The sequence below is a fragment of the Protobothrops mucrosquamatus genome, unplaced genomic scaffold, assembly GCF_001527695.2.
Source record: "Protobothrops mucrosquamatus isolate PMUCROS unplaced genomic scaffold, P.Mucros_1.0 scaffold2783, whole genome shotgun sequence".
NCBI lineage: Eukaryota > Metazoa > Chordata > Lepidosauria > Squamata > Viperidae > Protobothrops > Protobothrops mucrosquamatus.
This window is the reverse complement of record NW_015388820.1, coordinates 50,403-78,127: the sequence shown is the minus strand read 5'-3', so window position 1 is coordinate 78,127 and position 27,725 is coordinate 50,403. Positions and strand designations below refer to the sequence as shown.

The following is a 27,725-nucleotide window of genomic DNA, read 5'->3' as shown; positions in this document are numbered from 1 at the left end:
GTTGGAAAGAAAGTAAACAAGTCTCTATACTAAGATGAACTCCAATTTATTGCTTCTAAATTTAACGTAGTTCAATTACTGGAATTCTTGTAAATCCATCTCTTTTCCCTCAACTAATCTTGCTAAACAGAAATCATGCTTGGCAAAGGAATTTCTTTTGATTTAGGCAGCCGCCAAAGAGCCTGGCAATTGACTTGTAGGAGAGATGGTTTTCTTTTAAGGATGTTTTTAAGATATTAAGAAGCCCTGTTTGAGGGATTGTGCTGTTCGATGGGGGAGTGAAAGTTTAAATCTGTCAGGAGAATGCAAAAGTTAAACTTTGCAGCTGTTGATTTAAAACGGACCCACCTCACAGGGTTATTGTGGGGAAAATAATAGAAGGAAGCACTATTATGTGTGTTTGTTGCCTTGAGTTATTGTAAAAATAATAAAGGCAGGAAATGAATGAATGAATGAATGAATGAATGAATGAATGAATGAATGAGATTCTGGTTGCCCTGAGCAGAGGGTTGGATTTTGATAGTTTCAAGGACCCCACTCAGTTTGTGAGACACTCATCGGCAGGCCACAAAGCAGAGGCAGACAAAACAGCAGACAGGAGAGAAACCAGAGTGTTTAAAAGAAACTGTGGGAGGAGAGCGAACAGGGAATGAAAGAGGAATTGAGAAAACTGAAGGAGTTCAGACAGAACAAATATAGAAAGTTAAGGAACTCGAGCAAAGTTTACAAAAAAGGAGAATGAAAGTTCAGGGATGAGAAAAATAAAAGAGAAGGGGTGGGGGTGGGGAATAGGGGATCAAGAATAAAAGCCAAGCTGGCTGAAAAAGAGCAGCGGGATAAATCCAAGTTTCTAGAGATTCTGGAGAAAGAGTGAGACTCAAGCAGGGACACAGAAATTATCCATATCAAAATCAGAGAATTGCAGGCAGAAACAATCTGTGGAGTAGAAGAACTGAAATAGATTATCCTCTGGATAACCAACTCTTATAGTGGTAGAGAAGTGGCTGAAACTGACAGGGACTCTACTGTGCTGCCCTGCTCACACACAAACACACACAACTATGGTTTAGTGGTTTTGTTAATATTCCCCTGCAACTCTCTTCATCAAAACCCCAGAACTATCCCAGTTAAGTCCAGCCACAATGCTAGTCCACAGAGCAAAGGCCAATGAGTCCACAAGGCATCTGAAAGTTTCTTAGTCAGACTAAACCCACCAGGCAAAATTGAAACAGGAAGAGGAATGTGGTTTGATTCATGGCTGTAGAGATTTCAGTTAAGCCAGGGTTTCAAGAGTTTCAGGCTATGGAACCAGTTAATTAAAAAAAAAAATAGTCTCACCCAGGCATGAGCGATGGGTTATCATGAGGATACCAGAGGGGCAAAGATGAGGGTGGGGCTTCTAATTGAGACCTGACAAACCCCACATTTCCCACTATAGGTGGGAAGCTACAGAGATGCTCTCGGAGAAGACATCCAGGAGCTGTTAGGACAACAGAAGGTCCATGGGTTAAGCCTGGGGGGGGATTGGGGAAGCATTAGAAAAAGACTCAGGCTGGCTCTCCCACAGATTCTTGGGGTGTAAGAGGGAGGAGAGGAGAGCACAACCAGCCTTGCAAGATCCTGTTAATATTCTCTATCTCAATAAAATATACTTCTATTGTTCTTGCAGAATCTCTTTCATGGTCTCTAGTCTAACATCTAGGGCTGATAGTACCTTACAAAAATTATTATGGACACCCTAGCTTGCGTAGGAGAATTCACCGGCTCAAAGATTTTATTTGTTTATTTGATTTTTATAAAGAACTCAAGGTGCTGAACGTACCAAATACTCGTTCCTTCTCCTATTTTCCTCATAACAAGAACCCTGTGAGATGGGCTGGGCTGAGAGTGATTGGCCCAAAGTCACCCAGCTGCTTTTTCATGCCTAAGGCAGGACTAGAACTCATGGTTCTTAGGCCAGCACCTTAATCACTAGACCAAACTAGCTCCCACAATGATAAATGTTCCTCCTAATTTGATGTGGTGTTGTCTTCTCTAGCTTGTCATCCATCACATCTCTTCCCCTTTCTCCCCTCTTCATTTCCCCTTGCACAACTAGATCAGGGGATTCCCATTTTCGGAATCAACACAGACACTCACTCAGTGTGGGAGAATTCCCATCAACCAAGGTATCCCTCGCACACAAGGTCCAATTTGCATTGTGGGACTCAGAGTAATTATTTCCAGCCTCTCTCTCTGACAGAACCCCATCAGGTACTCCTAAAACAGTAAGGATCCACAGAACACAGTTTGGAAACAAACCCATATTAAGCCATTTCTTGAGGAAGTTGATGCTTTCCAGAACTTCTGATCTCATTCAGGCCATTTATAGACTGGCGGACTAGATGTCAGCTGGGTTGTCTTCTGAAGATGGTATTTTGGTTTTAGGAAGAAGTTTGCCATATTTCTCGTGTCAAATTGAAACTTTGTGCTGTTTTTGTGACCGAATAATCAACTTTCATTTTGTTTAGCTCTTTGCAAAAATGTTGTGGATTTTTTTTTTGGGGGGGGGACTTTCATCCCCTTTCCCCAGGGGGTTTCCTTGGCCAACTTTTGGGAAATTGGAGGGTTCTTGACCCATAAAATCCTTTCTAGGATGTGATAAGTTTCCTACATAGAACTCAAGGTTAGAGGCATTGGACTTTATTTTCAAGGGAATTTCATTTTTAACCAATTTGAATCTGGATTGATTTTTTTAAAATCAATTTTTATTTGCATATTAAAAGAAGGGGAAATTTAGGAAAAAAGTATGATGAAAATGAAAGAATGGAAAAGAAAGAAAGAAAAAGAAAGAAAAAGAAAGAAAAAGAAAGAAAGAAAGAAAGTGGTTTTTAATCTTCTTTACAGCAGTTATAAATAGAATTTATATTTCATCCTCTCTGAGGTTATATCATCTCTCCCTTCTTTCCTTATTCTATTATTTCTAGTCATCAAAGAATCTGGGTTAATTTATTTATTACATTCACTTATTTCATTCATCTCTCTCTCTGTGTACTACATATATTACAAATGAAAGATAAATATAAGTGGTTTAAATCTCTTTATATTTACATATCCTTCAGATTTTTGAGGTTTAATAAATGTTAGGTCTCTTCTTAAAAACCTCCAGGGATGGAGCACCCACGATTTCTGGGGGCAAGCTGTTCCACTGGTTAATTGTTCTCACTGTTAGGAAGTTTCTCCTTAATTCCAGGTTGCTTCTCTCTTTGGCAGTTTCCAACCACTGTTTCTCGTCCTTCCCTCTGGTTCTTTGGTGAACAACCTGGCCCCCTCTGCCTTGTGGCAGCCCCTCAGATACTGGAACACTGCTATCATGTCTCCCCTATTTCTTGTTTTCTTTAGACTAGCCAAACCCAAGTCCCGCAACCGTAAATATTTTCTTGTAGATGTTTCATTACCCAACTACGTAACATCATCAGTGTTAGCAACCAATAGAAGAGTATCTCTGTAGCCTAGGGCTGAACTGTGGGGTCCTTGATGCTCTCTGAGCCTAGGTGTTTTCTTGCAGAAGTTTCAATACCCAACTAGGTCACATCTTCAGAAGATGTGACCTAATTGAGTAATGAAATGTCTGCAAGAAAACAACCAAACTCAGAGGGCGCCAAGGACCTCATAGAAACAAAAGAAATGAACTTGCTGCTCAGTTTGCAAACTTACCATTGGAAACGTTAAGTTATTTACAGTATTGCTTCCTGGGTTTCTATTTTGTTTCTCTCCCTGACAATTCTGAATGACGTATGTATCCTCAAATTAGGTTAAACAAAAATCAAAGTACATCTACATATGTAAGCGTCAAGAAAGTTAACTACTTTAGCAAATGCACCAAAGTAAACAAGGTGAAAATGTCCCATCTTGGTGGTTCTCTAAGACAATCCAAGATTTGTGCTTCAAGGACATGGGTTTGCTTCTCCTTCTGCGTTGCTTATATATATATTGATCAGGAAAACAAATATTGCCGTTAACGTGCATGTGAACTCATTTCACTTCTGAAAACCTGTTGACTTCTGAATTTTCCATTGCTCTACTTTGCTGGCTCAGTTTGTTTTCAATTTCCTTGAAAGCCCTTATAGAATGATCATTTTGCGGTCAGCGTGATGCAATTGTGGAATTACAGAAAAACGAGTAAAAATGATTACGTCGACTCTTTCTATTCTTTTAGCTGCTGAGACAGCCCTTCATCTGGATCAGGTTCCTCAGACAGAAAAAGAGGAAATGGCTTTTTAAAAAGAAACATGTAGTTTGCGTCAATGTTCTTTTCTAACCAGAGTCTCTTCGGATGTGACATGCTTCAATTATCTAGATGGATTAGATAACCTTTATTGTCATTTTTTCCTGTGGGCACAATGGCACATATTAAAAATGAAATTTAGTTGCTTCCTCTCAAAGGGTACATCTACATAACGCACATTTAAAACATACTTTATACAACATAGGTATAGACCGGGTTTTCGGATTCCTGCTGGAGCCCATCCTCAGGGAACTTTAATAATAATAATAATAATAATAATAATAATAATAATAATAATAATAATAATAATAATAATAATAATAATAATAATAATAATAATAATAATAATAATAATGATGATGTCGGAAGGGACTTTGGAGGTCATCGAGTCCAACCCCCTGCTCAGGCAGGGAACCCTACACCATTTCAGACAAATTGCTGTCCAGAATATAGAATCCTAGGGCTGGAAGGGACCTTGGAGGTCTTCTAGTCCAACCCTCTGGTCAGTGGTGGGATTCAGCCGGTTTGCACCACTTCGGCAGAACCGGTAGCTAATATTTGTTGCCCAGGCTTAGAATGGACCCAGTGAAATCTCAAGTTTCCTCTTTCCACTATGTGTTCAAAATGGACAGTGATTAATATTTATATGTATATATATGTATGGGCGTAGGTATATATATACACCATTTCAGACAAATGGCTGTCCAGTCTCTTCTTTAAAACTTCCAGTGTTGGAGCATTCACAGCTTCTGGTGGCAAGTTGTTCCACTGGTTAATTGTTCTCCCTGTCAGGAAGTTTCTCCTTAGTTCTAGGTTGCTTCTCTCCTTGATTAGTTTCCACCCGTTGCTTCTTGTCCTGCCTTCAGGCGCCTTGGAGAATAGCTTGACTCCCTCTTCTTTGGGGCAGCTCCTGAGATATTGGAAAGCTGCTATCATGTCCCCCCTTGTCCTTCTCTTGATTAAACTAGACATACCCAATTCTCTCTAGCGGAGTGTGTGCTTTGGACAATTCTACCCATAGAAAGCAAAGGTCAGGGTTTACCCTGTCCGGTCCTGTACGATTCTATGGGACAGCGCTTATCTCAATCAAGGCAGCCAGTGTTGAACTAAGATGCTTTTTTGTGCACATTTCCAGGTGCATCGAAGGAGAGCCAAGCTATTGGAGGCTGTGCAAGGAAGCCTTCTATAAGACCATGACGACAACATCACACCTCTGCAGCATCTGGACTGAGAACAGAGCTCCCAGAAGACTTTTTTATCTTCTCCTTCTCCTTCTTCTCCAGTTTCCAGGTAATGTAAAACTCTCTCCGTTCCTATGTACTAATACTTCACGTGATTTTGATTCTATGGCTCTGTTTATATCACCAAAGATTGTATTAGCTTTTTTGGTTGTTGCCTCACACGGCTGGCTCATGTTTAAGTGATCGTCCACTAGGACTCCAAGGTCCCTCTCACAGTTGCTGTTTTCGAGCCAGGTCTCACCTAATCTGTACTTGTACCTTTGGTTTTTCCTGTCCAGGTGTAAAACCTTGCTTTTCTCCACATTAAATATCATTTTATGGTCCTTAGGAGGGTGATCTGGTGAACAAGGTGGTTTTATGCTATGTTCTTTCTTGTTTTACCCAATAGTGTGGGGGAAAGGAAACCCAGATGGGACAACTGACGTGGAAACAGAATTTAGAAGAGTAGAATTAACACTGAGAAGATTAGAAAAGCCTGGGCAAGCTAGGGGTGTCATACGTGAAAATCCCTTTAAGTGAGTATACGTGGGCTAATGGCTGTCTGTACTGGTGGAGAGAAGGGAGCTGGGCCTTTGATTCCTCACTCTGGTTTCACAGCTCCAAAAGAGAAGGTGCTCGCTATTTAATTCTTTCATCACTGCCATCAACATTCCTTGGGTTAGAACCTAGTTGAGTCTCAACCTCAGCCACCTTAAGAAGAGTGGACTTCAATTCCCAGAATCCTCCAGCCAGCTGGGAATTGAGGTCCACTCTTCTTGAAGTTGCTGAGGTTGAGAAATATTACTCCAAGGGGACAGAGAATCATCTTGCCATCCTGGAAAGGATCGTGGAGGCCTACCACAGGCTTGCTTCATGGATCTGTGAAGGATGTAAAGAGCCACTGTGGTCTAGTTGTGAAGGCACCAAGCTAGAAGAGAGGAGATGGTAAGTTCTAGTCCTGCTTTAGGCATGAAAGCCAGCTGGGTGATTTTGGGCCAGTTGCCAGGGGACTGTGAATTCTAGTCCCACTTTAGGCACAAAGATCAGCTGGGTGATTTTGGGCCAATCGCCAGGAGACTGTGAGTTCTAGTCCCGCCTTAAACATGAAAGCTGGCTGGGTGACTTTGGCCCAGTCTTTCTCTCTCTGCTTAACACACTTCACAAGGCTGTTGTTATGGGGGAAATAGCAGGAGGAAGTATTAGAAATATCCATTACCTTATTTATTAAAAAATAGGTGGGGGGGGGAAATTAAAAATAATGCAAGGATTGGTCCCAAAGTTATTTTTTCATCACCCCCGTAACTGTGAATGGCCAGTAAATGAGGACAGCCTGTACTATTCATGTGTTGTCCTTCTAACATCATTTGCTGCAAATGTTGTTGCCAGTTGGACCAAGATAAGTCAATGAAATGGCAACCTGCCTCTTTAATGGAGGTGGGCACCTGTGGATCTGTTATCTGGACCCATCTGGTCCCTCTTTTCTCAACAGACATCTCCAATATCTGGAGTCAGTATTGGTAGAGACGCAGTTCCAAGGACATCACAAGAGATTTGGGCGATCAAGTTTATTTGCCAATGTGCACAAAATCTTGCCCCAGACACCTGAAAATCTGTCCATTGAGGAAACGGTGCAGGTGAGTACAGAGCTGAGATGTAACAAGCCAGAATGCAGAATACTGAATAACAGAATTGGAAGGGACCTTGGAGGTCTTCTAGCCCAACCCCCTGCTCAAGCCCTGTACCAGGGGTGTCCAACCTTGACAACCTGAAGGACTTACCTGTATACAATTCTGACCTGAAAAGAATGGCATAATAATTTGGAAAAATTATAGATAGCTGCATAGGCCTGGTTGCCAGAACCGGTAGATGCAAACCAAATTTAAGAAAATCCAGATGGGAAATGATGGTTCCAGCCTTCCCTTTACAAGGCAACTGCAGTTCTACCTTTCCAATCAGACTCTGTAATGCCACATCTGTTTCTGTGTTCCAGGATGATGAAATTAATCAGTTCCAGGTGACTCTGTCAAAATCAGTCTTAGCAAAAGCCAAAGGTGCAAATGTCAACCAGGAGGGACGAGTTGTGATGTTGGCAGCTACTAGCCCGGTGCTCTTCAAGGTAATGGCCTGGAGAAAGGCTTAGATGTCTCTTATTTTCTCTTAATAACTCCCATGTACCTCTGCCAGGGTTATCCCTGCATGCCTCTACAGTAACAGTGTGTGTGTGTTGTGGCAAAGCAGGAAAGGAACTTGGAAGCTACTGTTACTGTTAACAAAACAAGCTTTTGTGGATTTACTGGCATCGCAGAACAGATACGTTACAGAAAGGGAACGAGACAGAAGATGGTCCTTATGACTGTCTGTCTCTGTCTGTCTGTCCATATCTGTCTATCGGCCTGTCTGTCTATTGTTCTCCCTCTCTCTCTTCTACCTATCAACCTATCAATCATCTAAACTTAGTTTCTGACAGGATAATGATATCTGTCTCTCTATCCATCTGTCTATTTGTTTGCCTCTCTGTCTATCCATTTCTCTCTCTCTTTCTCTTGTATCTATCTATCCATCTATCTATCTATCTATCTATCTATCTATCTATCTATCTATCTATCTATCTATCTATCTATCTATCTATCTATCTCATCAATCATTATCTATATCAGAGGAGTCAACCTTGGCTCTTTTATGACTCGTGGACTTCAATTCCCAGAATTCCCAGAATTCCTGAGCCAGGAAGTCCACGAGTCATAAAAGAGCCAAGGTTGACTACCCCTGATCTATATCATCTAAAATTGTTCCTGACAGGATAATGATTCCCGCCCAATCTTTGGTGGAAAAGTGATTGGCATCTCAGTGGGAAACACACCGGTCCGTGGGTTGCTTCCAAAAGAGCGGATATCAATCACTATTTGGCACAACCACCTCCAGGTAGGTCAAAAAATCTCTTCTTCCCATTGCCCTGATCCTGGCTTGTTTGCAGTACCAGGAAGGTCTCTATCAAGATTCTTCATACGTTTCTACATTCTTGTGATATGGGATAAGCCATTTTAAACCTGCAGAGGCTAAGAAACACTTCATGTATCGTTATGATGGCTCCCTTATTTTACATTTTTTTAAAAACAAAATACCATGCATGACATTCTTTATTTGAATTTTGATTTTATTTCAGAAGAATGTGACTCCCTCGTGTGTCTTCTGGGTTATGGGCGCCAAGCGTAAGTGTCCAAGGAAGTTTGGAGCATGAATGTGAAGATTTGGAAGGAATAACAGAATGACAGAGTTGAAAGGGACCTTGGAGGTCTTCTAGCCTTAGCAAAAGACCCTAGGCCAGGAGTGAGGAACCTTGGCTCTTATATGACTGGTGGACTTCAACTCCCAGAATTCCTGAGCCAGCTTGGCTCAGCTTGGAAACCTCTCCCTTTCCTCTCAGCATGGCTGGCTCAGGAATTCTGGGAGTTGAAGTCCACGAATCATAAAAGAGCCAAGGTTGCCTACCCCTGTCCTAGGCCCTAGCTGACCCCTGGGCTCCTTTTTGGGTCACACAGCCTCGAGGTCTGTGTTGGTTTGGGGTTGGGGAATTGGAGCTTTTAGCTTAACGCTTTTGCGCGGGAACTTCAGATTCTCCCTCACCTCCCTGCAATCACTTTCAGTAAAAGATCTTTTGGAAATGATGCCTGTTTCAAGAGTTTTGCTTTCCTGAGAGGACAGCTGAGGCAGGACCTCACAATCATCTCTAAAGGAGCCTCTCCTTTTGATTGTAGCCGGTGACATCGGCAAGTGGAACACATCAGGCTGTGAAGTGGTGCATAAAGAGAACCAAACAACCTGCCTTTGTGACCATCTCACCTTCTTTGCGGTGGTCATGGTGAGTGCCAAACTCCATATCAGCATCCTGCAGAAGATATGGGGACAAAGGGTGGTGGAGGACTACAATTCCCAAAAATTCAGAAAGATTGGCCAGTGGTGAAGGATGAGAAGGCATCAGGAGATCTCTTACTCTTGAACCTAACCAAGAAAAACTGACTATACAGTAGTAGAATTCTATTTATTTATTTAATATTATTCAATATTTATTGAAACTGAAGGTAGACAAATGCAGGAAGATAGCAAATTCTTCTTCACAGGATGTGAAGACACCTTTCAGAGATTTGATCCCTCGCAGGAAGTTAGACTTGAGGGCCTCATTGCTTCCTACAAAATCTTCTAGTTGTGGCCCAACCACATTCAGAACATTATGATTCCTTCAATCCTGGAGCTGCTGAAAAAATCTTTCATATTCCTTTACCCTTCTTAGATCTTTTCCTTCCTTCCTTTCCTTCCACAGCTCCCTTTCTCAGATATAGACGAGATCCACGAGGAATATCTGAGGATTGTTACTTTTGTTGGTTGCATCATTTCGGCTCTGGCTTCACTCGTCACCATTGTCTTCCTTTGCTTGAGGTAGGATAAGTTGATATTTTGCTCTAAGTCGGGATTTGGAAAAGGGAAGGATTCAGAAGGACCTTAGAAGGAATTTAGAATAGCACTGAAGAAGGAACAAGCAAAGACAGCGAAGAAGAACCCTGTGAGATCAAGTGCAGGAACATCTCAACATGCATCAGGAAAACATGCATCATGATTTTTCTAGCTCTGAGTTACATTGGGCTCAGCAGTTAAGACATGGGCTAGTCAGCTGGAAAACTGGCAACCCGGGTCCAAGACCCGAGTTCCTGGCAGTGGGGTAAGCTCCCGTCATCGCCTCAGCTCCTGGCAAAATATCAGTTTGAAAGCATGCAAATGAGAGTAGATAAATAGGTACTACTTTGGTGGAGAGGAAACAGCACTCCATGATGTTACGCTGGCCACATGACTGAAGAAAGATCTTCAGGCACCACTCACAGAGTAGCAATGGCTAGCGGAGTAAAATCTGCAGGGACTCCATGAGCCCCAACCAGCACGGCCAACAGCAATGGAGTGTGAGAATGGGTTGCAGAACATCTGGAGGGAAGCAGGTTAGATAACTCAGGGATCAGGTCTTGGGGATCAAACCCTTTCCCACAACAGGTTCTGAGACTTTTCATGACCGCAGCTCAGAGCCTCAATCAAGAAGAGAAGTATGATGCTCTTCCTTCTTCACAGGAAAAAGCAGAGGGACCACATTGTCTTTGTCCACATGAATCTCCTCTGGGCCATCTTTCTCATCGATGTGAGCTTCCTCATTGCGGTGCACCTGGCTCCTTTCGGAGGGGACACGGCTTGCAAAGCTGGTGGCATGTTCCTGCATTTTTCCGTGCTTGCGTGCTTGACCTGGATGGCCATTGAGGGCTACACTCTCTACCGGATGGTGATTGAAGTCTTCAACTCCTACATCAAATGCTTAATTGTCAAGCTGTCCTTAATAGGCTGGGGTGAGTGATAAAAGATTTTTTGCATCCTTGTTTTGGATCTTACTGTCTCTTACTCTGGAACTATTATATTTTATCTAAGATTTCTTACATATTTTTGTACTAGCTTGAACTTATCTTTTAACAATTGTTGTGGAGTTGGGCTGGATGTGGCATTAACTCCAGCTGTTCTCCTTTGCAGGTCTTCCTATACTCATCGTATGTCTAATTTTTGTCATTGATCAGTCCTACTATGGCTCTTCCTCTATTAACGTCTATACGTCTTCTGAGAATTACACCAAAGCACGCTTGTAAGTTCCTGAGGGACAGAACAAAATTGCCCCCTGCTGTCTATTCAGAAAGATGCATTTTTTCTTGAGGATTAACAGTTGTCCACCTCTGGGTCATAAGTCATAAATGGGCCAAGTTTGAAGACCCCTGAGCTAGGCTCATTAAGCCCCCCCCTTAGCATGGCCCATCTTTTGGTCCCTCGTAGCTCATTATAAAAACACCTGTAGCCAGGTAGTGCTATAACATCATTTCCCATCAACCAACTTTCTTGGAGAATAAGGGAATGAGCAGAAGTCACAAAGAGGGTGGGATGCATCACATTCATGATTGGCCCTTGAGTGTCCTGGAGTGTCCTGTTTTTTGGGAAGATGTCAGCTTAAAGAAAATTTCGCAGCCTATCTGAGGGCTCGTATTCCAATTTTCATGTGCCTTCCAGCTAGTTAAATAGTGCCTAGACTTACTTTTCTGTTTTTTCTCTTCTTCTCCAGCTGTTGGAGTTCCAAACAGGAGATCCACAGTTTCCTGAATTTGGGCTATTTAAGCCTGGTGCTCTTCTTCAACAGCATAATGCTGGCCACCATGGTGTACGAGACTCTCAGGCTGAGACACCGAGAGCGTCACTGGGAATATGCAGTGATGCTCCTGGGCCTGAGCTGCGTGCTGGGCATCCCGTGGGGGGTGGTCTTCTTTGCGGTCATTTCCGGGACCCTCACGTTGGTGGCTGTCTATATTTTCACCATCATCAACTCTCTCCAAGGTCAGTGAGTATTCCTGCTCACCTTACTCTTGGGATCGTGAAAAAAAATGTCCTTAACTTCTGAATTTCAATCCTTCCATAGCACGTGATGGTCAGCAGCCCTCAACCCTGCTGCTGTTCTTTCCCTGCATCCCAATTGCTCACTCCCTTCTAGGGACTGCTTAAGCTCTGTGACATTCTCCTCTTTCTCCAGCTCCAACTCTATTATTCTGTTGTTTATTGTCTACTTTTATTGCAAGGTTATAGTAACAGAATCTTGCCAATCGAATTACACTTCCACCTTCCTCCCTTTATCTCCATGTCAATTAGGGAGGTTCCTGCTTGAGATGCTTTCTCAGATTACGTTTCTGCCCCCGACTTGAATTTCTTTTATCTATCTGTTGCTTTGGCTGCAGCTCTTCCTCCTGTCCCTCAAGGTTATTCCTGCAGTGCCACATTACACTGCAGTTCCGTCGCTGTGTCCGGATTCCTCACTGCCTTCCAGGGGCTGCTCAACATCTCTGATCTTCTCCCGTTTCTCCAGGCTTCCTCATCTTCCTTTGGTACTTGGCCAAAGTGCTGCAGGCTCGCAGGTCGAGTTCCACGCAGTGCACAACTTCCACCACCCTGAAGCTCCAGTCCAGCAGCTCCAGCATCTGACCTCGTCCCGGCCAGGAGGACTTTGGGTGGGAGATGCTCGTGGGAGGATCTCCCTGGAAACTCAGCCAAGCAATTCTTTGGTGGACCTGGGTGACTTCATACCTCTGGGTAGCTTGGAGACGATACTGACCTGTTTTCCTTCAATACAGGAAATTTTTGACTTACAATAGTTTGTTTAGTGACCTTTCAAATGTACAATGGCACTGAAAAATATGACCTATGACCATTTTTCACACTTATGACCGTTGCAGCGTCCCTGTGGTCACGTGATCAAACTTCAGACACTTTTGGCAACTGACTCATATTTATGACTGCTACAGTGTCCCGGGGTCATGTGACCCCCCCCCCTTTTGCAACCTTCTGACAAGCAAAGTCTAAGGGGAAGCCAGAGTCACTTAAGAACTGTGTCACTAAATTAACAACTGCAGGAGTTCACTTAACAACTGTGGCAAGAAAGGTCGTAAAATGGGGCAAAACTTATTTAACGTCTCTCTTAGCAACAGAAAAGTTGGGCTCCATTGTGGCCCTTTGTGCAAGGACTACCTGTGTTTGTATGGCTCTTTTTTTCTAATGTAAATATTTTTTTTAAAAAATTGCAGTGGTGTAAAAAGTTTATGAGAGTACATTGAAATTTAAGCTATGTGTATATTAAAGGCAAATTTTATTAGTGCAGATACCTTCCTGATTACGTCTGGACAAGATATAGCTCAGGCAACAATTTGGGTGGTGGTTGTTGTTGTGGGCCAGGCTGAAAAGCTGTGGAGAGCGAAAAGAAGTCAGGCTGTACGTGGGGGAGTCTGCAGGAAGGGAGTCAAAGGGAGACACCGTGGCAGTCACAACCATCCTGCACACGAGAAAGGGCTGGACTGGGATAGAGGGCTTGAAGCCGCCATCTTGCCTTTTTTGGCCCCTCCCTTCCTATTAGTACCCCTGGTTTCAAGGGACACTTGATTGGCCATTTTATTGGATGAGTTATGGGAATTTTGTTCTCAGCATCCTTCTGTTTTTACCACCTGGAAATATTGTTTGCGGCTATCATCTGAAAGAATGACGGGGTCAGATGTCCAGCTACCTAATCCAAGAAAGGACGCTGCTCTTCCTAAAAGTACTACTTTTACTGAGTACACTACTTTGGTACAAAAGAAGCAAAACCAGCTCTGAATTTCCCGCTCAAATGTCCACGTAATTAAACTTGAATTTCCCCCCCCCCTTTGGCTGTCCCCTTGCAATGTCCATTGCGTTGTCCAATCACATACGCTCCTTTTATTATGGGAACTGTCTGTACCGTTCAAACACCTCTGCAGTGTGACCTTGAAGGGGGGAAGGCTGCCACAGGAAAGGGGGGGGTCCATTTAGTCTCCAAAGTGCTTGAGAGCAGGACAAGAAGCAACAGATGGAAGGTCATTAAAGAGAGACCCAACCTAGAATTAAGGAGAAATTTCTTGGCAGTGAGAACAATTACTCAGTGGGAATGGCTTTGCCTCCAGAAGTTTGGGTGCTCCATCACCAGAGGTTTTCAAGAAGAAATTGGACAGCCATTTGTTTGGTATAAGGTCTCCTGCCTTGCACTGGGAGAGATGGACTAAAACCCCAACCTTAACCCACCCTTCAAGTTTCCTTCCAAACCTACAATTTCATGATTCAACAGAGAAGAGAGGAGAGAATTCAAAAAAAGGGAGGGTACTCAAGGAAGTGTAGACAAATAGGATGTGGTTAAGCAACTGATTTGAGATAAATGAGAACTTTGATTGACCCAAATTTTGACTCAAATTTTATTTATCACATTTAAATTCTTGCACGCTGCTGGTACACACCAACCACAGCAGCTAACGAAAGAAAATCCAACACCATAAATAGGAATCCTAGCAGAAAGCTACGCTAGAGCCGTGTTTCACAACCCTGGCAATTTCTGGATATGTGGATTTTTTGTGGACTTCAACTCCCAAAATTCAACTTTAAGATGGGTGGACTTCAACACTCAGAATTCCCCAGCATGCATGCTGGTAGGGGCATTCTGGGAGTTGAAGTCCACCCATCTTAAAGTTGCCAAATTTGAGAAACACTGTGTTAGAGCAAGAGAAGGCCTACTTTCATAAGGTTAAGTTAGAATTCTTGCGGTGTATGTCACCACACTAACAATCAAGGTTAAATGCTTAATTTTTTACAGGCCACTGTTTCAAATTTTGCACATCGTAGGTAGAAACTGGACTGCAAGATCAGATTCCAATTGCTGAATGAAGCTTCTTCAACTGATTCCTTTTTTGCAAACTCAGAGGAATAAAAGCTTAACAACAGGATAAGCTATCTTGGGGGGGCAGCTGCCACACTTTGAGAGTGTGACCGTGGGCCTTGGACTAAAGGGTTGGCCCCAGAAAGGGGAACCAGGGTTAACACACTCTTTTCCAGAAAATAAGTGGGTCTGGTTTTTCCCTGACTTTTTCCCCCCAGCTGTTTTCTGTTCTACTTTTTCCTGAACTACCAAGCACATTTCAACAGCTTTGAGGTCTAACAGGTGGCCAAGAGGCATTCTTGTAAATCAAGATAAGGGCAGGAACTTTGTGCTTCAAACTGAGGTTAAAAAAAGAAAAAAAAAATAGGCAGGCAAGACCAGAAGCCAGAACACACCAATATTTGTCGTCATATTGTGGCTTTCGTGGGTCCCAAAAGCAAGCTTGCGCATCAGAGATAACGCCATGTTGAATTTTGCTTTCATCAAATTTGGGATTTCTTCAGAGTTTTCTTCCCTCTGTTTTGCTACTTTATTCTCAGAACACTTTCTTTCAAATTTCTCTGTGATGTACCTAAATCTGCTCTTAGCCAAAAGGGAAAAGGGAGGAGATGGCTGAGGTTGCTGTTTTCTGATCCACGTCTTTTCATTGGCCTGAAGCCTCCCTGGCTGCTGCTCCTTCCGAATCTGGAAAATCCCCCAGGAAGAGGGCTCTCACCAGGGATCTAATGGAAGCCAGAGAGTCTGCAGATCACCAGTGAGACGACAAGACGTTTGCGCCTTTTCCTGAGCAACGTGGTCATTCAATGCGGGCAAGAACGGTTAGCTTTGACCCGAGAAACGTTCTCCAAAATTCTCCTATCCCTTAAAGGACACCCAGAACTTTTCAACACGGCAGTTCTTGGAAACCTCTTTCAGGGGAGAAAATTGCAAACTGGCCCTGGTGTGATCTGCAATTATAGATTTATTTGGAAGTTGCTCATTTCTTCATGACTTTTACAACAGCTATGAAGATGAAGATTGCAGTGATGGCTACCACGGCCATCACCACAGGGATCCACACCTGCGATCCTGGAATGAGGAGGGAGGGAGGGAGGGAGGGGAAAGGGGGGAGAAGAGGAGGAATGAAGAGAGAGAGAGAGAGAGAGAGAGAGAGAGAAGGAAGGAAGGAAGGAAGGAAGGAAGGAAGGAAGGAAGGAAGGAAAAAGAAGGAAGGGAAAGGAAACAGTGGAGGGATAGATAGACAGACACAGACAGACAGATAGAGACAGACAGACAGACATGGGAAAGGAAGGGAATAGAAGGGAAGGAAGAGAGAGAAGGAAGAAGACAGGAATGAGCACAAATTTCATCAGTCTGTTTAAAAATGAAAATGTTGCTTCCAAAGAACGGTCCAGATAATTTATAAAAACTTTCCTGTACTTTTTTTTTTTTTTTAAATTGGTTTTTCAGATACACTGGAGATATGGGCAGGGACGCTGATAATTTTTTTCAGTGTATATTTTGGGTGGGATAATTCAGGGGACACTAAAATTAAAACTGGATCTTGAACTCCTTCAGAGAGGAAGGCAGATACCCTATTCCCTCTCCATCCCCAAGGAGCTGGAAAAGAGTGTGGACATCCCAGGGCACTGGGGGTCCAAAAGCTCAAGTGGAAGTCACAATTACCCCCCTCCCTGGGGCATCAAACTGAAGATGGTGCCATACCCAAGAAGGACGGTTGGTCGTGGGTGTTCCGGGTTTCCAAGTGTGACTGCGCTGCAAACACAACGGGCCCGTAGGAGACCACCTTCATGTATTCGTCCTCCAGATGCCTCCTGTTCCTTTGCTTGATGGGACATTGCTGTCACCCAAGGAAAAGAGAGAAGTAAGTATGTGCATAACAAAAACCCCAATGGACGATGGAGCTAATGCTAATAATAAAGCTGACTACGTTGAGTTGGCAGCAATGAGTTGGCCACAGCAGTTTGGCCACGTCGAATCATCCCATTTTGACCAACCCCACAGTCATGTGATCCCATTTTGGACAGCTCAGCCATCTGCCCACATTTACAAACGTTTGCGGTATCCTGTGGACACATGATTGTGATTGATGTTTTTTTTCTGGGAACCGGCTTTTACTTCCAATTTCCAGCAAAAAAAATTAAAAACCATTGCCGATAATGTGTTTTGCTTAAAGGTCACCACATTGACTTAGTGATTGCAGCAAAAAAGGTCATAAAAGTGGGCACAGTCATGGGGTGACCCGCTTAATCATCAGCACAACCAATGCACGTAATTCCAGGCTCAGTTATGGTCAAGAGTCAAGGGCTCCCCAAAGCCGCACCTTCTTCGTAGCTTCTTCACTGTGACCCAAACATTTTCCCCAGATCAGGGATTGCAAATAAATAAGCTGTTCAGCTCCCAAGAAGATATGAAAAAGTGCCCGGCGTTGAACAGCCACGTGCAAAAGATGTGGGTTCACCTTGGCGCACGGCTCCTGGTTGGCTGGAATGCACAGACGGACTTGGCAGTGTAGGAAGACCTCGGACAAGTTCTTGAACTGGAACATCTGAAAGCTAAACTTGGCCACCGTGCTGGTTCCAATGGCATTGAGGAAGTCCAGCGTCTTGTCGTGAGGACACCTAGAAGAAAATGGGCCATTGAAAAACAGGTCCCCCCCCTTCCTGTAGTCATCATTTACAATTGCTGGCCCACACTTTTTCCTTTGTCATTGTAAATTTGAATGGTTACAAAATGAATGGTTGTAACTCAAGGACTATCTGTCCATCCATCCATCCATCCATCCATCCATGCTCAAAGAGTTCTCTGGTTTCAAAATGTGCTCATAGCACCAAACGATTGTCCACTCTCCTCACCACCCTGGATCTTCAACCAGCATCCTAGACAACCCCAGCCATGCCTCTTACCCCTTCATGATGAGGTAGTGCTTTGTGCTGTCATCGGGGTTGTTCGTTGGGGTGCCCCAGCAGTCCTCCACACTTAGGAAGAAGTACTTCACCTGGTCTTGCCCTTCTATCTGCAGGAGGACGTACAGGGTGTCTGACATGAGAAGCGACAGTGGCTGCTGGCTGTAAGGCTTCTGGAAGCCAGCACTCTCGTAGAGGCCCATGGTTACGGTAAAGTCCCCTTCTTTGACTGAAAATTGCACAAACCTAGGAAACAGAAATATCGCCCATCAATCTGTCTGTCTGAGAGGTGTATCTGTGTGAAGAGGGAATGAGTTGCTGATGAGGAATTCTGGGAGTTGAAGTCCACAAGTCTTAAAATTGCCAAATTTGGAGACCTCCTGTGCTAAGCTACTGTTCTTCTAAATTGTCCACGTGAAGTCAACTGTGCCCTTTCAGTTTGCAGCTCAACTATTTTTGACTTCTCTTGCAACTACAAATTTGTCATACCAGCAGGAATATACTGCCAAGACTTAAGAGGAACATTTCATTATTCAACTTTCTCACTGCTATTATTTTTTCTATTCCACATAGGCTTTCTGGAAGACCCTCTAAGTATCTTCAACTGTTTCTACAATCCTGTCTAAAAAAGTAAAACAATTAACGTGCAACTAATAACAGCACACCAGGAAGAGAAAAAACATAAATTACACTATATAAAACAAATTGCTGCGAAGTACTTAGCATCAAACTGCTGCATATACCTGGTAAAAGAGGATCACCTTTATTTTATGCTAGAAGGTATCTGAGACAGGGTGTCAATAGACTATGTACATAGCACCTAAAAACAAAGCATAGTTATGGCCTTGATAGCACATAATCAATCAATCAGATTAATGATGAATAATAATCATGCTGCATAATTCTCGTTCTTATCTTACCATTCTACCTGCTAGTCATCTCCCAGCCTGCACCTGATCAGGTCCTAGATGATCCTTATATCACTCTTTGGACCTTATTATTGAATTTAACCTTTGATAATAGAACACATGTATTAATAGGCCCTCTGAGAAAAAATTAAAGGCAGTCCTACTCTGAGAATGCTTGTCATCTTAAAGAAGGAAGACAGAAGTGAAAGTATTTTATTAAAAAAAAAAAAACAGGAATTCCAAAGCCTTGCTCATTTCCCCTTACAAAGGTTGTTGGTTGTATCCCTTGAATAGGCAAAAAAAAATAATGCAAAAGGAGGTCTTGGAAGGTTACTTACCCAACCCATTCCTTGCAATTTCCTAACCCTCAGAAGTGTGGAGTGTACTGCTTTTGAAACAATAACAAACCTATTGGCGATTGTCTTATGTCAAGCCATAGTGCTCGGTATCTTGGAGTTTTAGAAAGGGGTCCTTCCTAGCTAAACCTGTTGGAGATTGAACCTTCAGTTGCAAAACATGGGATCTCCCTTCAGGCTGCAGACTATGGCCACGCCCAGCACCACTTTTGACTGGTGATCTCAAAACCACGTAGGATGGATGCCAAAGCCACTGGTGCATCTGTTGAGACTCAGCTTGCCAGCTTACAGAATGGTCTGAAACTATCATAGCCATCCTAACACGGGACATCAGGTAGATAGCTAAAGAGAATGCTTACAGCAACCCAAGCCACAACGTACGTGTCCATAGCCTTGAGTGAGTACTGCAAGCTGACTACACGCTTGTAGGTATAGATGCAGGAGAAATGTATGAGAATCACAGCACTCCTGGTGATCACACCGTTATCCTCCCGGTCTGACTCGATCACGTTGGCATAAGACACGTGAGAATCGTTGACCTGCAAAATGGACCACAAACTAGATTACAGGGGCCAAGCTCAGGATTATGGGTGAAGAGTGTAGTACAGTAATGCAACGCTTTTTTGCAAACTTCTGACACGCAAGGTTAATGGGGGAAGCCAGTTTTACTTAATAAATGTGTTACTAACTTAACATCAGTGAGTCACTTAACAGCTGTGGCAAGAAAGGTCATAAAATGGGTCAAAAACTCTCTTAAGCATTGTCTTGCTTTGCCATGAAAATTTTGGGCTCAATTGTGGTCGTACGCTGAGAACTACCTGTACCTGTATCCTCCACCTACCTTGATCTCTGACCCGCAGGCGGTGTGGTTTTCACCTGTCAACGTGGCTCCGAAGAAGCTCTCTCCATCCTCATCTTGCTCAGAAAGGGCACAGGAGCTATTCTTCAGATGGACGGATCTCAGTGGGACTTTCAGTGTCTCAAACACTTCCTTCCTCACCAGCATCTTCATATACTCCTCCTCGCACTGGAGTTTCACCTCCATATCTTAACAGAATAACAGAATAGTAGAGTTGGAAGGGGCCTTGGAGGTCCTCTAGTCCAACCCTCTGAACAAGCAGGAGACCCTATAACATTCCAGACAAATGGCTGTTCCAACTCTTCTTAAAAACCTCCAGTGATGGAGCACCCACGATTTCTGGAGGCAAGCTGTTCCACTGGTTGATTGTCCTCAGTGTTAGGAAGTTTCTCCTTAATTCCAGGTTTCTTCTCTCCTTGATTAGTTTCCATCTGTTGTTTCTTGTCTTGCCTTCAGGTGCTCTGGAGAATAGGCTGACCCCCTCTTCCTTGTGGCACCCCCTCAAGTATTGGAACACTACTATCATGTCTTCCCTTGTCCTTCTTTTGTCTAGACTGGCCATACCCAATTGCTGCAACCGTTCTTCATGTGTTTTAGTCTCCAGGCCTTTAATCATCTTAGTTGCTCTTTTCTGCATTCTTTCCAAAGTCTCAACATCTTTTTTATATCGTGGTGACCAGAAATGGATGCAGTATCCCAAGGGTGGTCTTATTAAGGCTTTGTAAAGTGGTACTAAAACTTCACGTGATCTTGATTCTATCCCTCTATTAATGCAGCCTAGGATTGTGTTGGCTTTTTTTGGCTGCTCCCACACAGTGTTGGCTCATGATTGTCCACTAGGACCCCAAGATCTTTCTGTGGGACTGAATGTAAATATGACAATCCATTGTGGAATGAAGGACATACCTTTCATATATACCTCTTGGCTCTCTGATCACTAAGAATTTCTCAGCTATGAAAGATTCCATTAATATTAGACTTAGAAACAGTATAAAATGGAAAGTTGCCTTGAGGCTCAACACTGCTCAACATGGGCGTGATGCTGAAGGATATATTTTGATAATTTACACATTCTGATTTTGAAATATCATTGGGGGAAGAGGTCTGCAATTTTGCAGGACAATTTTACCGGATTCAACCTGTAATAGAATTGTGCTTCAGTTAAAAGAGAACAATAAAAAAAACAGTGTTCACCCCAAAGAATGACTGAAAGCAAAATGTCCTCAAAGGGAAAGATCTCCTCAAGGACATGTTCCTGGGGGGAAAAAAACCTTTTTCTCTGCATCTGGTAACTCTTAAGTTTGCTTATAATAAAGACATTTATAGGAATTTTTGAAGGCAGGGTAATCCCTCCTGGTGGAGAACTTCAAAATGCTTTTTATGCCAAATCAGTTAAGTGTTTCTGGGGAAACAGAAAAAAGAACAACTCCCCAAGCTTCTAAGTTAAGAAAAGTCTTTGAACACGGAAAATCTGTAGGCCTTTGCATCCCAGAGCAAGATGCGTCTTACCTTTACAGAATCGTCCCGTAAAGCCGGTCTTGCAAGTGCAATTTGGACTGTTGCTCACAACCCTGCACTTTCCCTGGTGAAAACACGGATTTGGAAGGCAGGGTCCCAAGGTCCTGCGAAGCCTCACCGCTTCCTCTCCGCTGCGTTTCTGGAGCTCCATCAGGTGATCTAGAACCGAAGGGATCCATCAGATGGTGGGTCACCAGCAGAGAAAAACCACAGTTTCCACCCTTGCGCCCCAACACAACTCCGTACTCTATGCCTGTTTCTTATTGCTGGCTCTGTTTCACTTTAAGGCAGGTAGAGCAATTCTTGGAAGTTTTACAAAAACATCCTCCCCACCATGGGCACCAGGTGTGCTTAATTCCTTTGCATTTGGAGGCTCCAGGCTCAGCTGCACAGCCTCCCAAGACTAGACGGAAGCAGAGTTACTGCTTTCTATGTTGCTATGGTGCCATCTAGTGTCCTTCGTCTTCTGCAGCCCATGTCTGCAAGCCCCACAGTCAGTTCATAGGACAGTCAGACGAACAACGTCATCATTTACAGATTTTACAGATTTACAATTTAGGTGCACAACATGAGCGACAACTTCTCTGAGATTGTTCTTCAGGGTGCTGGAGGCCACGTGTCCTTCTGGAGAACCAGGTTAGGCATCTCTGTATATCGTGAGGTGTGGGGAAAACCTTGGAGACTGGGCCATGTGAGGCTGCTGTGGGAATGGTCAGATAAGAGAGACGCACAGCCCACAGCTGCATGGTGGGTGGGGCAAGACGCTCAGCAGAGACCCTCCTTAGTTTGTCAGGCTGTAAAGATTCTGTTAATTGCAAAGGTCTGTTCCTGTAACTCCACAGGAAGGACACAGCTTAATGCTCCTGGTCCTGTTTCTTCTCAGGAGTAGTTCAAATGAAAAACACCCAAGTTGGTAGACTTAGAGGCAGCTGGAGGTTCACCCACCCTCCCTCTAGCCAGCCTTTTCCAAGAAGGAACCAGAAACTTACAGTCAGAGCTGTCAATCACAGGGAAGAGGAGAACTGGAACTATAAACCAGAACATCGTAATCATATCCTGGAAGAAGAAAAAGAAGGTATTTATGATCAAGGTCAAGGCTGCCTCAAATTGAAATGAATTCCTGGGCACTTTGATGGAGCTTTGGTAATAGTATAGAAAAATGTGCCGTTAGAGTCTTCCAGCACACATTTTTTTCCAGCTCCCCTGGTCTTCTCTTGGTGGTCTTTTATCTAATCAGGTCCAACTAACCACGTTGAGCTTCCCAGTTCAGACCAAGTCTCACCATTTTTGCAATCTGAACATTTTAAATAGAGTGTCCCGTAACCCTGGGATGACGCCACACGTGATCTTGACTGGATGCAAAACAGCAGCAAAACAACCCGATTCATAATCAGAAAAAAATCTATTTGGTTTGCAATTTTATCCATATTTTAAGAAAATATTTAATTTTTTCTAATATTTTTTTTAAAAATTCAGATTAAGTATCTGCAATGGAAAAGGGATGGAATTAAGAATGAACAGAGAGGCCAAAGACCTGTTTGCTGATCTCTATACTCACCCCTATATCTTGTTGCAGCTTCAACCTGCCTTATTTTAAATTTTCAAGAGTTTTCTTCCCACGGGCTGAATTTGCTTCCCAACAGGTGGACCGATCTATGCCCAAGGTACACCCACCTTGAACTGCAGGTAGCGAACCAGGGACCGTGGGGGGAGGGGGGAGAGTTTTAAAAAGTTGAGATGGTGGCCATAGCCATGTGACTTAAGCCCCTCCCTCTTTTTAAGGTGCTGGGTGCAAATGACTTACTTAAAATGGGTAGGCTTTGATTGGCCACCCTCTTAACTTTTCTGACCTCTGCCTGCAGATACTTTTGAGCAGAGGGCTCTGTTGTGGACATGGTAGAATTGGAGGTCCTTCATCTTGAATAGTTATGCCACTGAGAACTTTCCTCACTAAGGGTGACCTAGTGATGTTCTCTTTTCATTCACATTTTCTGCAACTACAGTCCCGCCCTCTTCTTTCAAATCTGGTCACCATGATATTCATCCGCTGCCTTTCAAAAACACATCCATGGTTAAGAGAACCTTGGCTTTTTCAGTTCACCGGTTTTCTGCATACTCAAGACACGCTGAACCATAATCAACCTACAGTGCTGACATTCACATGACAGGCTAAGCTACAATAATGGTTAGCTGGTTTGTAGTTCAGAGTGCCATGCAAACACAGCCACTGTGAAGAGAATTGGGGAGAACGTCTCTTCTGCGTTTAGCTACTGTATTTAGTGCAATATATTCTGAGTAGATAAATTAACTGGAAGTTCCAAAATTAATTTTCTGTATCCTCAGAGCATATGGAATCACAATGGTCAATTTAACCACATTGATGGGTTTGTAGGCCAGAACTGGTTAAGATTACTGGGTACTTTGTGTTTTATGGCATTATAGAGACACAGCTAACTGTATTTACATGTGTTTATTCAGATTGACTGAACTGTGGGTTACACAATCACCCCCTCCTGCATTCAGATATTGCATGGCTTATTCAATTAATTCAGTGTTCCTGGTTTACACAACACAATGAATGAAAAACTAACTTCATTGGCTAGTTTTGCTAGCTTAGTCTGTGGCTCCTTGTATTCCATTAGGGCAAACCACATTAACAAATATCACAGAAGACACACTGACTATTGCACCATTTCTCATCTTAAAATACCTTCTCTGCCACAGACATTCTCAAGCTGGGAGTTATGTTTATTAATTATTTGGTATTAATTCATTTATCTACCCACTCAGTATCAGATACAGAGAGGCATACACAATTAAAAGCAACAAATAACAACCCACTCAAAAAATATAAGGAAACATGGCGCTCTAATTACAGCCATTAATACATTATAAAACCCAGAATAAGCACCAGAATTTTCAACACATTTGTTCTCCAATTAATTAAACCTGAAGAAAATCCTCCCCCAGTCTTAATTTAAAATATACGTATTATTCTATCTAGCAATAGCTAAAACTGTTTTCAACCAATTGTTTCTGAATGTAGCCATCATCTTCAAAGAGTTTTTTAATTCAGAGTAGATAAGTATTTTTAGCCCTAAGAAACCTCTTTTGCCTTTAAGTGCATCTCCCTAGTTCAAACAAGCAAGGATACTCCCATTACATCATCTTGGTGAAATTTGATTAAATATCTGCCTTTGAGACATCTGTTTAAAACAATCTCAACGTTTTGAAGGTCAAAGAACTGAAATTGGGAGTGGGGGAACAAAGCATTTAATTGTGAGAATTGCTCTAAATCAAGTTATGGAGATTGTTTAGCTGTCCTGTTCCTTAAACTCTAGCAAAGAACACTAATATCAAAGTTTTAAAAGATTATTTTAAAAAGGTTTCTCTTACAGGAATCCCTCCAATGTATGCCCAGATCAAGTCGTTCTGGACTTCAGAAGAAATTCAGAGAATAATCCTTGAAGAATTCAAACACACTGCCCCTCCCCAGGAAAGAAATGTGTAATTCTTAAAAGAAAAAACGAAACAAAATGAAAAAAGGAACCCCATCGGTTTCTTTAGTCAATTTATCTGAAGAGGAACAGGTGTCAAGTTAGTCTAATGCCGAAACTAAAAGCAAACTCAAACAGGAAGATGGACTGGACCTTAGCACAACCCATAGCCATTCCTTTGAGGAGACGCAATGTAATATTGCACTTACTTGCAAGTAGGGCCTGCTGGACTTCAGAGTAAGGACAAATAGGCTACTCTCTTCCTCACCATAACAGCTTGCAACTCACGAGCATCTATGGTATGTATGGCACCGACTTTACTCTGCCCTTATATATACTATCTCCAAACCAGCTGGTCCCCTCCTACTAAGGTTCCCGGGATGACTATTCCTTTGCCAGATTGAGATTTTGTAACGCCTCTGAAAATACTGTCTTACAGCAGCAATCCAAGGCAATAAGCCACGGTTTAGAAGCTGGATTGTATTTTTTTGGTTTCTGGCTTTCCCGGGGTATAGAAAATTCTTGGTTCCCCCCAACTTTAGATCTCCTCCTGTCTTTTTAAGGATATGCTTTGAAGGATATCCTTCCAGATGTCCCTCTTAGATCCTTGAAGAGAATCCGAGCAAGGTTTAATGCAGACCCAGCCCTCCATCGAAGGGACAGAAATAATCCTAGATGAAAATTTTACTTTTTTTTGTTTTGCTGAAAACTGGTGTCTGTGATGAGTTAGGAAAGAAAGAAGGATATACCAGGAAATTAGATGAGATACAACAGTTACCCTTCTCACAGGGACTGAAAGTTCCAATTATTCAGCCAATTTTCAAGTTTCATACTCTGAAGAAATATGGCTGAGAAAAGAAACAGAATTTAAATTTTTTAAAAAATGGTGATTGCTGCAAGATATGTTTCTGACACAATGGCAAGTCCCATCACTGGCATTTAGCACTGATGGCAATTCAGAGAGTAGATGCAAAAGGAAGCAAAAGTGAAAATTTATGTACATTTAGTCCTCAACTTACAACCATTCGTTTAGTGACTGTTTTGTTTAGCGGCAAAAAAGGTTGTAGAATCAGGTTGTAGAGTCATTTAAGAACTAGGCTGCTTAAATAGAATAGAATTTCTGGCTACAGTTGTGGTTGTAAGCTGAGGACCACCTATATTGATTTATTATGGAAGTTTGTTTGCCATAACTATTATTTTTCTATTAATATGAAAAAAGGGGGGTGGTGGTACAAAATTAAACAAAACCAACAAGTGAGTTTTATTGATTGTTACTGCAGAGGAAGTGCTGGGCCATTCTTTTAGAAATCCTTCGGAAATTTCATTCTGTTTTCCTATTTTTGCTTCTTAATATCCCTGTTTCACCAGCTGAAGCAGCTTTAAGCCCGTTGAGGCAAAGGAGAAAACTACGACTCCCAGAGGCCTCTGCTTCCGGAAGTTGGTTGTCATGGAGACAGAGATCAACAGATCTTGCAGGAAAGAGCAGAAACTTGGAGGTCAGTAGGAGGGAAGGGTGACCCATCCATAATGTGAATTTAGAAAAGGGACAAACGTATTTAAGGTCAAATAAACAAGGAGGAGTGAAGGGCAAAACTGCTGATGCAATTCAGACACCTTAACCATCATTGCTTTGTAGATGCATTGACATATTTTCAACTTTTCAAAATTCAGAGCTTGGGGAAAAAACACCTGCTAGAAATATTGCAACTTTCTCTTTGCACTAATTTATTTTTAAAGGGATGCTTTTCATTGCTTGCTGCATGTAAAGTCCAGACTTCTGTTTTGGTTTGAGAATAATTCTCACTTTCCATCAAGGAAATTTTTTTTTTCCTCCTGGTAGTATATCTCTGTCATTTAGCTTAGACTGTTCATTTGTTAGCCCCAAACGCTGGAAAACTGGAAGAAAGCTTTGTTATTTCAGTTGCTAGAAACCTTCATTTCTCAACAAAAAGAAAAGAAAACAAACAAACGGAAAAAAATAGGAAGTGGAAATTATAACTATTGAGCTGAGAATGCCTGCAATATATATATATATATATACATTTATATATATTTCTCTCTTTAGCCCATCATATTTTTCCTTGGCAGGGCTTAATTGAGCAACATAACCACAGTGGTGATTACGGAATCTAATCTTAAAATAATCTTCCGGAATAACGGTCATACCGGTATTTTCTACACAAATAATGCTAAATCAAGGATATGTTTGAAGGCTACTTTATTTCTTTTTTTCTATCTTTCCTCTATCTCAGAGGAAAGGGACCAAATTGGGAGGGAGGGAGGGAGGACTGGGGGGGGGGAGCAGCTTGACCTGTTGTAAAATTGCCAGCCCTTTTTGCATTTCTGCTTTGCTGTTTACAAACCTCCTTGGAATTCCTTGTTTAAGAAGGACACGGCGGAAGAAGAGAGATAAGGCAAACCCATGCAAGTTATTCATCTTGATTTGTATTTTGGAAAAATAATTAGCTTCAAGGCTTGTCCACAACTATTATTGAGAGACTGTGGAGCATTTCCTCCATGAATGCTGCTCAGAAGCTTTTTGATAGTCAATTTTCATCCCACAGAGCTAAATTTCTGAAAGGAGTAGTGTTCCATTCACACAACACGTGAACAAGTGAGTTAGTATGAACCAGGGTTACAGGTAGTCCTCAGTTTACCTTCACAACTGAGTACAAAGTTTCTGTTGCTAAGAAATGCCACAAAGAACAGAGGATCAAACTATTCTCCAAAGGTAGGACAAGAAGAAACAGAGGATGCTTAGGAAGGAGAGATCCAATCTAGAAATAAGGAGAAATTTCCTGACAGTGAGAACAATTAATTAGTGGAATGGTTTATATCCAGAAGTTATACTGGAGGTTTTTAAGAAGAGACAGGACAGCCATTTGTCTGAAATAGTATAAGGTTTCCCGTTTGAGCAGGG

General features: G+C 42.5%; 2 protein-coding genes across 2 annotated transcripts; one reads left to right on the top strand and one right to left on the bottom strand.

Annotated features, from left to right (window-relative positions):
• Positions 1-1,454: 1,454 nt before the first annotated feature.
• On the top strand, positions 1,455-12,686 carry LOC107296394 (adhesion G-protein coupled receptor G1-like). Its single transcript, XM_015825739.1, has 12 exons — positions 1,455-1,482; positions 2,099-2,168; positions 6,977-7,121; positions 7,478-7,603; positions 8,287-8,409; positions 8,651-8,696; positions 9,243-9,346; positions 9,806-9,921; positions 10,600-10,868; positions 11,047-11,155; positions 11,624-11,892; positions 12,416-12,686. The coding sequence occupies exons 1-12, from the start codon at positions 1,455-1,457 to the stop codon at positions 12,529-12,531; spliced, it is 1,521 nt and encodes a 506-aa protein (XP_015681225.1). The 3' UTR covers positions 12,532-12,686.
• A 3,051-nt stretch (positions 12,687-15,737) lies between these two features.
• On the bottom strand, positions 15,738-21,459 carry LOC107296393 (uromodulin-like). Its single transcript, XM_015825738.1, has 7 exons — positions 21,300-21,459; positions 19,773-19,978; positions 19,313-19,470; positions 17,668-17,913; positions 17,223-17,382; positions 16,466-16,601; positions 15,738-15,829 (listed from the first exon to the last, which is right to left on the bottom strand). The coding sequence occupies exons 1-7, from the start codon at positions 21,457-21,459 to the stop codon at positions 15,738-15,740; spliced, it is 1,158 nt and encodes a 385-aa protein (XP_015681224.1).
• Between the last annotated feature and the right edge of the window lie 6,266 nt (positions 21,460-27,725).